This window comes from Melampsora larici-populina, assembly GCF_000204055.1.
Source record: "Melampsora larici-populina 98AG31 unplaced genomic scaffold MELLAscaffold_16, whole genome shotgun sequence".
NCBI classification, from domain to species: domain Eukaryota; kingdom Fungi; phylum Basidiomycota; class Pucciniomycetes; order Pucciniales; family Melampsoraceae; genus Melampsora; species Melampsora laricis-populina.
Window position 1 is genome coordinate 395,845 of NW_006768780.1, and position 14,558 is coordinate 410,402.

Consider the following 14,558-nt stretch of genomic DNA (forward strand, 5'->3'; position numbering starts at 1 on the left):
GTTTGTATTGTGCATATGAGAATTTTCCTTCCAAGTTCTTTCCCTTTTCTTCCTGTTTTCTTCCTGCACTGCCAACATATTCACCTTGGATTTTTCAAACCAAGGTATTGATCCGAGGTAATTCTCAGTGCAAAAGAATACCTTGGATAGAAACCTTGGACAAGGTGTGTCCAAGGATTTGCCTCCAATAATGCCTTGGATTTCTCAACCCAAGGCATCTATGTTGGCAGTGCTGCTTGTCAGCTGATTGCATGTTGAACAGGACCTGAGTGGTTTAACTAGGCCTTCCTCAGGCATCATTCCTCAGTAAAGAAGCCCAAGGGAGGGCTGGCCCACCTGCTCACTTCATCTCAGCTACTCAGCTGATCCTCAGCAGCATGCCTTGGAGCCTGCTGATCCGGGGTTTTGGACAAGGTACTGAGCTGTTCTGAGTATGCAGTGACTCATGAACTGATTCTGAGTACTCATCTGAGAGACTGATGAAAATGATTCACTCTCCAGCAATGTACAGCGGGAGTTGAGCAAAACAGGACCTGAGAAGATGAACTAGGCATTCCTCAGGCTTCACTCCTTAGCAAAGAAGCTTGAGGGAGGGCTGGCTCATCTGCTCACTTCATCTGAGGTGCTCAGCTGATCCTCAGTGGTGTGCCTTGGAGCCTGCTGATCAGGGATCTTGGACAAGGTGCTGACACCGCCAACATATTCACCTCGGATTGAAAAATCCGAGGTATCATTGGATTCCAAACCTTGGACAGCTTCTGTCCAGGGTTTTCCGAGGCAATTCTCAGCGCAGAAGATTACCTTGGAAAAAAACCTTGGACAGGTTCTGTCCAAGGATTTACCTCCGATGATGCCTCGGATTCCGCAACCCAAGGCATCTATGTTGGCAGTGTGAGTTGTCCTGAGTATGCCGCCAGAACTAGACCAATACTTCAAGATTCAAACTGAAGGATGAGGATCTATTATAGAAGGTCAAGTCTTTGGAAGTATGTGAAGAGTTCTCAGTAAGACAGTAGAGAACACAAGTGTGCTGAAAAGAAGCAGTATCTTGTGGCACAAAAGACAACAGGTAAGAATGAATGAGAAAGAGAGCTACAATTGTAGAGAGAAACATTCAGTCTTATTGTTTCTAATGATCATACAACCGTGGTGCATACAAATTAAATGAAGAAGGAAACGACATGATACACGTCATAAGAGAAATGAAGAGCAATGTCATGAGTTTAAAAGGGAAATGAAATGACAAGGATTTATTATCTCAAAATCTATGATTGGGGGCCACTTTCCAACTTGGCTCAATAATAACTCCCCATAATTCTGAGCAACTCCCGGCTTCATAACAGGAATGTTGATATTCTTTTCGGAGACAGCACGTTTCAAGGCCTTTTTACACTATAATCACTTGGAGTCTATGCTACAACTATGGACGCAATGTATCCACTTCTTCTAACATGGACCCATCTTTTGAGAAATGTATGGTAATTCTTCATATCGTCATGATAATTATACAGTCTTTTATCCCACATCTATTTGACTTCTCAACGCACGCCTGGCAATTCACTCGAAAGGAGCTGAATTTTCAAAAGCCTTTTGTCGTTTCTGGTGACAGAGCTGCTGAATGTATAGGCCTGCTTCGATGACCGCAGCTGATAGCATTGTAGCTGCGCAGAAAATTATCGCTCTCGAATAATCACTCGAGAACCCCCGACTTGACGCATGGGGAGTGGTGCTTCGCAATAGTGCAGACGAGATGGGGCCCGCGATGATGTTAGCTAGACCTCTAGTCAAAGCGAAGAAGCTATATATCGTCAATGTCGTTCGTTCATCGACTGCAGGTTTCAAGTAAATGCAATCAGTATCTATGATAGGAGATGCACATGAAAATTTATCTCACCTTTCCACTCTTTGATCACTGAAAAGAAAAGGCTCGTCCAAGCTCCTGAGGTAACCCCAAAAATGATTGAAAAGGCAATTAAACCGGGTAGGCCGGCGTTGATCAAGAGTCCCCAGAAGCCGACTACGGAAGCTGCCGCGACAAGGCTGGTGGTACCGCCGATTAAGTGAGTGGAAAAATGGTCCGATAACGGGCCAAAGATAATCCGGGAGACTATATTTGCAACTATCAGAAAAAAGTTTCAATGATTGTGGCAGCTCTCTGGGTACTCAGCCATGGCACTCACTATTTATGGCAGCCAGAAGCGTGGTCCCCGATAATGCTGGAAGTCCCTGCGAGTGAGCATAATCTAGAAGAGTTCACGGCTTGAGTTAAGCATATCATGTGTTTGAGTTTATGTGCATTATTGAATGTAATTCAGAGACTCACTGGGAAGATAAAGGCAAGGAATAAAATATGACAAAGTCTCGAGTATGTTTGCTAAAAGGTACACCCACAAAGCACCTGCTTTGAGGGCACGAGGATCTCCTAATGTTTTGAAAATCGTCTCTCCTTCCAGTTTCTCAACATCGGAGGCTTCTTTAGCGGAGCGTATGAAGTATAAAGACGTTCCAATGGATATCGTGACAATCAAGGTCTGAAGTGTGCGTCAGTTTCAAAGAGAACGGAGAAGAAAAAACGTGTGCAACTTACTAGGTACCTCAGCATCGCTTTCACGCCACACTTGACTAGTAGTACCTCGATGATGTAGGGGAATACGAGTCCCCCCAGTCCGTTGCCTAAGCTACCCAGAGCTATTTCATTTGTATTATCTCAAGGACATGAAGCAAGAAGCCCTTTGCATACCTGAAAAAACTATGCCATTGGCAAGTCCTGGCCGATCAGGAAACCATTCCGGGAGGTAGGTTAACTGGCAGATATAGGATAAAAACGGTGCACTCATTTGAGAAGGCGGTTATGTGAGACACTGATTCTACTGCCATTCTGTACGTACCGCTGGGTAATAAACCAAAACACCTCCTGTTCCGTAGCCAACTCCCATTGTCAACAGGACGTGAATGCTCTGAACAGGAAAGCGTGAGTGGTACGCGTAGAGGAACACGATGTCAGCACCCGTTGTTTGTGGATTGATGTTGAACAACCCGATCTCAAGCTCACGTGTTTTGAGAAGCTAGAGAGGAGCAAACTTAGTGATGTGATGATCAAGCCAAGAAACATTGTTTTGGATTTGATACTTGGATAGCGATTTAAGATGACTGAAACCAATGGAACTTGAATATGAGCGAATTAATCAGTGATCAGAGCAACATTGCTTTGCTTAGTTCGGCGCACTTAGAAGTGCCATCAGGCCTGTGTTGATAGTCCCTACCAGAGGGAGAAGAAAATTGGCTCTGGGCTCTTTGGCGAAATCGGAATGAAGATAATAATCCAGGAGGACTCCATAAGAGCTTGCAAAGCCCTGATAGCACCAAGCAAACAATATCAATAAGCCTCTGCCTTTTATGTTCCGAACACCTTTCTGATCATTACTTACCCAGATGATTGTTTCCAGTACGAACATTGCTCCGAGGTATGCCCATCGATCCCATCCAGCCTTCACGAGTGGTACAGGATGTGTGACTTGGAAGACTATGGATGCTGACTTTCGGGAGCAACTTTGCACTTTTGTCTTCCTAAATTCGACGGTCGAACTCTGTTGGTCGTCTAAAGCCATGTGTTTCGCGTCGTGGGATGATCTCGGTTCACCTGCTGCCCTATCACTATCGAACGTAAGGAAACGGATTAAGCCGTAAACCGACTTGAGAGTCGCCAAAAAAACCACGGACTGATTCAAGCACGGTAATGGGATTCCTATCTCATTAAACATCAAGTTACCCCGATTCACTGGTTCTTTGCCTTGCAAGTAGCTTAGTCTAGGCCGCTATCGAGGTGCGATATAAGAGGATGATCTTGTGGATGACTGCTTCCTCTGCGTGTTACCGACACCAACAAGCTGAAAGAATGCCTGCGCATTTATATGAGAATAGGTAGCCAGCAACGAAGCGCCAGACTAAGAAGACATGAGACTGCATCCGCGGATTGTGTATCCAGCGCGGGTATCGATCATGTACATCAGACTAGCCATTGGTTGCCCAACTACTTGATGTACAGCTGTAGATTAGGATATACCCCGACTCTCGATCGGTGACCTGTGGCCAATGGATATTGATGCCTTGACCGAAAAGGGGCTGGCTGATACTAAGCGAGTCGCTCGATTTACTCATCCTCATCAAGTGCGGATAAAGGTCACAGAAATTGATCACGCATGTTTGCAGGGCTTGAAAGATGCCCTCCTGGAATAGTGGACCAAGAAAGCTCGATCCACAAATCAGCCAAAACACGTACTACACGTATGTACATAACAAGCGATACGGTAGTTCATGGACACGCCCACGAAGCCACAAGGAGGACGCTCCTCTTTAATTTATCGCTGACTGATGGTGGTCACTGTTAGAGCAAAAGCTCAGCATCCGGGATCCAACCACAAAGAAGGATTTGGAAGGAGCCGAGAGCTGGAGCTCGACAGGTTTAATGGTCAACAAGCCAAATGCTGTTCCCAAGGATTTTGTTGTCTTTCTTTTGAAATATCAGACCTTGTTCTAAACTAGCAAAGATGCGGGCATGCCCGCAACAGTTGAACTATGAATTACATTTCCATGTAACTGTGAGGACTGTGTGGTTCCAATGCGGCAATACCAATTCACTCTCACCAGGTCCAGAGGAGTCTAAAATTTCAGTTTCAACGAATTGTAAAACATTCAAAAACATAGATGGGATGGATTAATGGTCAATGGATCAGAAACATGATTGATATTTGCCTAAAATATCATGGGTTCTGTCTTTTTAATGGTGTGAGTTTTGCCTGATTTAATGTAAAGGTTATTGGGTGATTTGATTGAGATGAGAAAAATTGTTGATTATTGTCATTCAATTCTTTAATTACCAATCAATTGAGGAATCTTGAATGCTTGAGTGATACAAGTTAAACTGGAAAGTCACTAACAGCCCTGTCATAGAAGCTGTGGGGCCATGAACAATACATAATCCTGTGTTCCTAGGAATGGTGGTGAACTATTGTATCACACAATGTGCAATAAATTCATTTTTGATGCAGAAACAACTTATCCTTTAGATCATCATCATCAGTTACTCAATTGTGAGATGCACACAGTCCTTCAGATTTTAGCTTTACTAAACTTCTCTACTTCCATCATCCATTCACTCCTTGCAACTAACTACTTCATGAGAAATGGTTCATACAGTTGAAAGTCAAAAAGAAAAAATGAGGTGTACCAGCTCCTTTGAATGCTTCACTTGAAGTAGGATGACAGTCTTATCATTTTACTTCAAATTGATCACCTTTTTAATTGTGTTCTAAGAGACATACTCTTGTTGTAGAACTTGAAGCTCTTGTTGAGCTTTACAGAGCTTAAAGAGGGATAATCTACTAATATGACTAACTAGTAGAAGTTGCCTAAGACTGCCTCTTTGAAAGAATCAACACGGGGTTTTTCTGAATTCTTTGGGATAAGGCACCAGAAAAATTGTTTTCAATACTTAAGTCAAGTATTATTCCCGTGAGTTTTAGAAATAAAGAAACCTCAACACTGCTATAGTGTTATTCCAATCTGAGCACAACAAAACACAATTTTAATTACTAGCAAAGCAACAATCAATTAGATTCTTATTCCAAAGAAGACTTGTAGTCTTATCACACGTAAAGAAATCTCTCCTTTGATCTAAAGGGGCAATTTAGTGAACTTAGTACTGCTAAAGTAATTTAATAATGATTAAAAACACTCTAACAAAGGTATAAGATGAGTAAAAAGGGGAACAAAGGCATGTAAATTCCCTAACAATAGTATATAGCACTCCAACAATCCTCAATAATGGTCAACAACCTCCAAAAACCTTCAAAAACCGTCAAAAATCAACAGAAATCCTCCAATGTAACCATATGATGTCATGAATATTATTGTTTTTAATGATCCAAGGCGTGAATTTGATAAATTGATGTTAAAATGATGAACAGATCTTCTTATGATGAATACAGGTGATTTTTTCCTAATATTCATAGCTGAAATCCATTTTTGGAATTACAAATTTTTTGTAAAGGTGTTCAATTTTGGATTACTATAGCTCATTTGATAGCCCTTGTGATACTGATCATTTATCACCCCCTTATGACCTATTTCTGATGTGTGATGAATAAGTTATTGAGCTGTAAAGATTGAGAAAATAAGCTTTTGTCATGTAAATGTTGTATGTAACCACCAAATTTGAAATTCACTCCAGTTTCTTTGTTCCTTATAAAGTTTTCACTACTCCTCCGTTACTAATCATTTAAAGGTTGTACATTATGAAACTAATGATTCCGCGTAGAATGAGCTATCACACACCCAATTCTGACAGGTTTGAACATATGTAATTAACTGAAACCCTCCATTTTTGATGAAATTTGACTTTTTTCACGTCTAATAATGATTTCTCTTCTATCAAAAGATCACCCTACGTCATTCCAATCACCCATATAGCTCTAAAATCATTCTGATGAAACTCTTGGCGCAATCAATCTTTCAATGACATCACTACACAGGAATTAATACCATAGTACCCTTTTTTGAAATACCCCTTTTCTTGAATAGTTTCACACCTCCCTTATCAATCTCCGTGATCAAAGTTGCTGATGAATAATGTTGTACCTCTCTTTCATAGTAAAACCTTCCTGAACCAATAACTTTCATAATAATAAATTAAATTTTCCAACTCTTCATACCCATATTTTCGAATTTTCCTTCAACTTTGCTAATGTTATCTCCCTTCTTTCATTCTTTTCATAACATTTTCCATTGTTTAAGACCCAAACTAGATGCTCTTCTTCATCCAATCCCTTTTCACTGATTCTTTTAAAATTTTCAAATTTTCACTCTTATACTATTTTTATAGATGTACTTGAATTTTTCTTTTCTCTTAAATGTTCTTATCAAATGATGTAATAAATATATGATTAAAAAGATAATAAATTGATGATTATAAATCAACTTTGATACCCTTGATGGATAAAAATTTCAATAATAACTTTGACTTTGACCAAAAATATGAATTTCTGAATAATTTTTAGATTTTTTGCTTAAGTAGAAGTCCTGCTCACCACACCATACACAGCAGGAAACCTATAAAAGTTTAGAGACCATGTATCCAAAGGCCCTGGCACTCAGGTGGTGGATGTTTTTGACAGGGAGAGGCACGCCCAGGCGCAGAATCCATTGTGGGACGCGCCTGGATAGCAGGGGGCGTGTGGGTGCACCTTTGAAGCTAAAAAAACATTAGAAACATGAAAAAATCTTCTCAGAAACAGCAATCAAGGCTGTGATGAAGCTCAAACACAAATGAGGATGTGAGAGAAGCTGTTTCAAGTCAAGATGACCACACTTTCAAGATAACAATCACAGAATCTTTTGTTCAAGAACTATGTTAAGGGCCTTGCAACTCAGATGAGCAATCAATAGGCAAAATATCCCAAGTGGGGCTCATCTGTAGGGCTTTCTCTGGCTTGAAAGTAAAAGAGACCATAATTACAATGTAATAGGCTTCCTCTAGCCCAAGATTAGGCCCAAGAAGACCTTCTACACTTCAGATTTTCCAAGTCTAGCATAAGGGTGCACCACCCCCTTTTCCACAATTGAAATTTCCTAGACTACACAGTATATTGATAATCTGGTGTAGTGTAAGAACACAGCAACTGCTTGATGCCAAAACACCAATGAATCAAGAGCCCAGTATGTGAGTGTTAGGAGTGAGACCGTGGGTGATCAAGGGTCTATAGGTGAAGGATGTCTAACTACTATAATAAGATTGCAATGTAGAGATTGGAAAATCTCTGATGGGCAAAGTCTAGTACACAATGTGTCTCAGTACAAGCATACTCAGATAGTAGCATAAGCACAAATAGGCTCATAACAGTAAGTAAGGTACACCTACACATGATATATCAAGCCAAGTACAGAGGTATACACATTGGCATCACAATCACATCAAGATTACCAATCACACACACAAGAAAGATTTCAATCATCCTTGTTATCAGTGGTTCATAAAAGACTTGTGCAATTTCCCGCTCAACACCACCTCTCTTTTAGACATGGAAGTGACTTTCAAGCTTCTCGCATTTTTAGATCACCATTACCAAGAATCATAATACAATGGTTCCCAGGTCCCTACCACATCAAAGCTAACAAGATTGTAGACAAAATTGCTAATAACTTTTCAAAGCCTGATTTGCCAATTATCTTTAACTCCACCCCAACCCTTTCAGGCTTCCCTACCACTATTATAGTGTGGTCAAAACTGGATGAAAACACGATCTTGCCTTATGACATCAAGTGGCTACACCACAAACCCACATCAACAAAACACCTCAAAGTGCTCAGTCCACTCCTGAAATATGAGTGTGCTACTATTAGACATCTAAGATTGAATCACATTTACCTCAACCAGTACCTCTCAAAACACCAACAATGTTTTGACACCTTGTATAATTTCCAAGAAGGGATCAAACCAATTTACCACTTCTCATTTCTCTCACAGATTTCTCTGACTGAGAACCAAGCTCACATCAGCCCTCATGCCTGCATATTTGGCCCGGAGACAAATTTCCAAGGAAGCCTCAGATGACGCCCCCAAGGAAAAGGGAACCCAAGGGATAATTCCAAGGCAAATTTTGGCCTTGGCCATTGCCTTGGATGGTGCTTCACTTGGAGTCAAAATCCAAGGACTCATCAGATTTTTGGCTCTGAGCCAAATATGCTGGCTGTGTGACAAACTTTAAGTTTTGGAAACTACATATATCCTCAATGACTGCTTGAGAGAAAACCCAAAAATAGTCTGGCTGGCGCAGGTATTCCAACTCATTGGTATCCGCTCTGCTCTCCAGGGTCCTCTTGTGATACTTTAGACAGCGAGTATGTGTCCTTTTGCTCACAGGGGTTTTCACCAGAGCAGAGCACAAGCAGTTACAATTCCTGATAGCCCCTACGGCTCAGGAGGCACTTTGAGCAATCATAAAGAAAATTAATTCCTCCAAACATTTAACAAGGTACATACATAGTGTGTTGCTTGACCGCCAGTGTGCTTGGGCATTGCTCAGATACCACAAAACAACAGGGCAAAGGAGCTTCACCCTTTGCTTGGAGTTGTGGAAAGGCGGGCCCGCTTGCTAAGCGTACCGGCCTTACAAAACATTGTTAGAGTCGTTTTTGCACCCATGCTTGGAAGGTTTCTGAAAGGTCCAGGACTCCACTTGACTTCCGCTCAACACCAGAATGCATTTGCCTAACTTGGGGACATGTTTTTTTTATTACACAGCCATATGCTCTGATGTATCAAACAACAGGTAGGCTGCAAAAAAGCCATAGCTAAACTTCCTGTGAGATCTCCCCCACTTTTACTTGCGCTAGGCCCATTACTGGTATCTCAAAAGTTTAACGGTAGCAAGAGTCTGGTTTTGATAAGCTAGGCTTGTTGCACTCTTTGTAGACTAAGCTGTTAGACATGGCAGAGTTGTCGTCTTGTGGTTTTCATTTCCTGGGACTTCACCCAATCCATTTTCACTTAAGACAGACTCTTGCATTAAATGTAGCAGAGGCTCAACGCAAAGGCAGTATCAGGACCCTTAGTATGGTCCGTGTCCTCATGTAGGGTTTATAAAAAGCAATCCCTGACCAATAGGGCAGTTCAAGTCAAGACTTGTGATCCACCTGCTTGCAGAGTCGCAATCAGCCTTTTTAGGGTTGTCAGATCCTTAAAAATCCTGATTGCGCAGTTACAAACGCACTTATATTTAGGTTTTATGGCTTTGTATTTTCAGGTACACCGTCTCCCAATGCGCTGTTTTTTCTTTTTTTAATGTCTCTTGTTTTTGTCAGGAAATGGTTTTTTTCATCAATTTTTTTTAATAAAAAGACATCTTTGAGGCACCACAAGATACTTGTGACGTGTTTGATCATGTAATTATCTAGTATGATTGGTTTGTTTTGCCGGGTCTCAATTAAGACAGATAAACTGACTTTTTTTTACCAAAAACCGTTAGGATCCAGGAACACCCAAAAGAAACCAAAAGATAAAAAAGTATTTTTTTGCCCTTTGTGCCTGATTTTTTTCTGATGCCACAGTGGAGATTTATAAATTTTAAGACAACTTAGCAGATCACAAATTGGTGAACCACCTCTAAAGGTGGTTCACCAACTTTAATTTTTACTTAAAATTTAAAGGCCCTGAATCGTGATGTAGAAGGAAGATGAAAAGTCACAGGGTGGTCATTTAGAACAGGATGCAGCAAGTATAAGGTGTATGAAAGAATGTAAATAGAGGGTGTCATTTGATGGTTTGAATCAGCATTGTTCAAAGCTACCCACGGCTGCACTTATGTGAGCCTCAAGTGAAAAGCGGAGAGATCCTGGTGTTTCACCAGCCCAAATGCTGAATTCCTGTCAAATTGACGCAGGGTTCAGTGATTTTGGGGGGTGAATCCGGATTTAAGAAGATTAATATATTGCTTGCTTGCTTGACGGGAGATGAGGTGAATTCCAAAGAAATTTCAAAAGTTTTGCAAAGCTTTCAATCACATATTCTACCTCAAAGATGTCACACAAGATTTTGGGATCACCAGTTTTTCACATCTTTGATTCCAACTGGAAGTGATATTGTGCTTCACCACTGCACAATCTTCTCACTGGCTCTGGTTGATTGAAACAGAGGAATTGACAGGGGGCACTCATTATTCTTTTAGTTAGTTGGAACCACCAACCATCCCATTCACATTGATGGGTATTTGAGCACAGTTCATTAACATCCAGACAAGAAGGTCCTCATCAACCCCAAATGAGCTCTGCTACAATGGATTGTGTCTCTTGATGAAGAGATGTGACCCACTAAGTTAGTTGTAGAGCTTGATCAGTGTGTCAACAGATAGCTTGTTAGGATGCCGGTGAAATTATTTGTGGTTGGTAACTTGTTTTTAACAAAAGGGAACAGGATAATTTGGACTTCTTCACATGTAACTGTACTGACATTGATTGAGACTTTACAGGTTATCATGTTCTGTGGTCAATTACAGGATACAAAGTAGAATCCGGGCACATGCCCAGCTTTGTGCCCAGAATTATTTTGGCAGTAAATTTTGATTTTAGGGACAAAAGTCCGGGCCCAGAATTCGAATTTACTGCCAAAAAAATCTGGGCACAAAGCCATGCACGTGGCCGGATTCTACTTTGTATCCCGTAAATGATGTGATTGTGGTTTACCACACTGTTTACCACTTCCGACATTATCCATTTATGTTCACCATTGTCAAAAAATCATCTATTTTTTCCAATTGATCGTCTTTTGCATTCCTCCCTCCTCTTCCCCATATTTCAGCTTTCTAGTTTTGATTTCAATATGTTACTCTTTCCAATTATTTAGGTGCTTTGTTAATTTACACTGCAGATCTTTTTTAAAAAAGTTGAGTTTATTCCATTATTATACTAAAAATTTATTTGTTATTTTCATTGTCACTATTATTCTCATTATGTTTAGTTCATCATTATTGTGCCAGGTGTTTTTTCATTTTGTCTGCTTACACCCCGTAGGGGGCTGTTGATTATTATGAAAAATATTATAACCCTAAGGCATTATGCCTTGGGATTTTGCCCAAACACTGTTTGCTCTTATTAAAAGCGTTTTCCATTCAGTTCCTTTGTAAGTTTTACTTATCCATGTTTCCTCCAGGTCCTACATTCACGGAATCTTGTCATAGATGTATGCCAAACTTGACGCCTACGTGACCCCTTGAGATGGCACAAATATTTTTCTCAAGGACTGTGAACCACGTCTCCTACTGTAGTATGTGTGAGTTTCACGGCAAGTGTAGTCATAGGTCATAGATTGGTGCAATGGTAGAACAATTTGTACCTGCTCCACCAGTAACCACAACCACAGTGAGTGAATGACGTGAAGAAAAGAACTGATTTGAAGGATGTGTCAGTCTCTCGAGTTCCAAGCCCTGTAAACTTACCTAGGGATACACACTTCCACGAAGATATCACATTCTGATGCTCTAGCCCTGAAACAACATCTGATTGGCTTTCTTGTCCTGTGAACTCTCAACAGATGGTATCTCCCTTTGAGGCTAAACTGAATACTTCGATGGCTCTGGCCTCTGGGTGTGCGCGGTCTCTTCTCTCTTGTTGCATGGCTCTATTTCCAAACATTAAAGTGGTAAAAATTACAAGAAAAAAAACATTAAATTTCACCAACCGTGCCCATATCTATTCCCTGTCCGTCCTCATGATATTACGTTGATCGCTCCCAATTTTTTTTGATAATCGATTGTACTACTGCTTCTAAAAGGAAGCATTTCGATGTCGAGAGGTTCTTCAGTTTTGACTTGAAATGAAGTTATATATATTGTGCGAGATTAGGGCCTCAACTCGAGGACTTAAATGGAGATAATCCTGATGTAGGATAAACAATTTCAGATTATGAGTGTTACAAGATGTATGGCAATTTTAAGGGATGAGTAATATATGGAGCAAACATACCCAGAAGAAATAATCGTCAACTTCAGGGCATACAACCTGTCCAACCAAGCAACTTCCCGTAACATTCTTGATGCCGTACTATAATTTGGGGTGAATGTAAGTAAGCGTGTGGGTGATGCCTCAGCTACACTAGTAGCTTGAATCTCAAGCTGACCTGTTTAGGGGTTTGAAGGATTGAGTTCCAGAGAGGAACGATATCATAAGTCCTGATAAAACCTTTGCTCTCGCCGTACGCGATTTGAAGTGAATGGACTGCTTCTTTAATTTTCTGTGATATAGAATAGCTGATATGTAAGTTTGAGAAACTGTGGAGAGCATTGTTACCATGAGAGATTCTGTAAGTGAAGCGTGCATAACCAACTTTGTTGTATTGCTCTATGAGCAGTTGGAGGAGCTTTAACAAGTCGTGTTCCATTTCTTTGTCACCATTTGCCCATTTCTGTACGTATTGATGTTGTAGAGGAGCGACATCAACATTAGGGACCGTAACGGCCATATAGCTTGTAGGTATCCTGATCGGGAGGATAGTGGGGGATACATTTTGTCAATACGAGCAAATATCATCGATAATTCAGGTGTAATGATTAGAGCACTGAGAAGGGTGATATCAGTGAATGGAATCCTGACATGTTAGCAGCCACATTTGCACGAAGTTCCTCCATTTGAGACCGAACTTCTGCGACTTGTTTGTCAATTCGGTCGGTGGCATTCAAGAAGAGGTGATCAGTGGGATATCGAGCACCTTTTCCCCCATTGGGCTCAGGGTCACAAGCATCGATCCAGATTGCGTCAATCGGATTGATTCCAATCCACCAGATATACAGTAAGCTCCCTTCACCGCCTTCGATGTGGCCAGCTTTAAGGTCAGAAAGGTATTCCTGAATTTCGTCCCGAGTATCAGGAATGTCTACCCCCAAATATGTCAGGTGTTTATTCGCATGAGCTCCGTTGCTACTCAAAAGAAAAAATGGCAGTAAAACTTTAGTCCGGATACTGAACCTCTATTTTGACGATGAAGATATTTAGAAGCCTGAAAGCCATTTTCGTTCGATCGTGCTCAGGTTATATCTTACTATGAATAGTCGTAGAGCTTCGGGGGTTGTCTTTGAGACATCTCCTTCACCAGGATGTTTGGCCATAGAATTCCGGTAGAATTCGCGCCAAGAGCAGCGTATGGATCTGACGCGCGTAACCAAAGGAAAACTCAGCGTTCTGGCTGTTTCATAAGTTCGAGCGCGATTATTCGGGTGCTTACTTGTAGCTGGCTCGGTTTTCCGATGTTCGTCGTCTGCAATGAACTCCGGACAACGATAAGTTATCCTGCAGGATCGATGCCGAGGTAGTAGAAGGCGTGGTAAAGGAAGAAGCCTCAAATTTATAGGCACACACCTGAATATGAATCTCCGAACACTACCACGCTAGAGTACACCACTTTTGGCCTACTTAAATGCTCAGCCGCCCTGAAGAAGTCAAAAAAAATGTTGGTATGATCACCTGAGTGCCGGTGATTAGATTGAGGGCCGTACCAGCTCGTACTTACTTCGCGACATGTGGTACAATAAAAAACATCAGAAAAGCGACCAAAGAACGAGCCATAGTCAAGAGTTGAAAAATTATTTGCTAATATTTAGGATTCTGGCGATGAAGGAGAGACGCAAAGATGAAGCCTTACTTATATCCTTCGGGAAGGACGATGTAGCATAGAGCCGAACATCTACATTATCTCGGTCCCAAAACGGGGATGACAATTGGTGTGAGAAACTGAAGATTTTCAAAAACTCCGGGGGCCAAATACTGTCAGTTTCATGAATCATTCCTCATATAACGCCCATAGTGTTTCGAATGTATGACGATAAAACAGTAAAACAAGGTGTGTGTGTCGCGCAACATCCGACCTCCAGGCGAGATATGTAAACAGGTGACAAAGCGTTGGGAGGGAAAGTCAGTTGTTGATTTCCGCTTTGTTCGCGCTTCTTGGGAGCGCGCTGATAGATGCTGAGCTTTGAGTGGCTTAAAGTGTCCATAATTTGAGGTCTGAGTCAAGC

General features: G+C 41.2%; 2 protein-coding genes across 2 annotated transcripts; one reads left to right on the forward strand and one right to left on the reverse strand.

The window, feature by feature from the left end:
• Positions 1-1,557: 1,557 nt before the first annotated feature.
• Positions 1,558-3,608, reverse strand: MELLADRAFT_62775 (uncharacterized protein; the record flags this gene model as incomplete). The annotated part of the gene is made up of 8 exons (XM_007409614.1): positions 1,558-1,829; positions 1,895-2,119; positions 2,181-2,243; positions 2,324-2,531; positions 2,588-2,688; positions 2,741-2,804; positions 2,889-3,065; positions 3,429-3,608. The coding sequence occupies 8 exons, from the start codon at positions 3,606-3,608 to the stop codon at positions 1,558-1,560; spliced, it is 1,290 nt and encodes a 429-aa protein (XP_007409676.1).
• A 9,613-nt stretch (positions 3,609-13,221) lies between these two features.
• Positions 13,222-14,367, forward strand: MELLADRAFT_55948 (uncharacterized protein; the record flags this gene model as incomplete). The annotated part of the gene is made up of 4 exons (XM_007409429.1): positions 13,222-13,692; positions 13,769-13,801; positions 13,903-13,972; positions 14,186-14,367. 4 exons carry the CDS (start codon positions 13,641-13,643, stop codon positions 14,256-14,258), a joined length of 228 nt encoding a protein of 75 aa, XP_007409491.1.
• Positions 14,368-14,558: the final 191 nt, after the last annotated feature.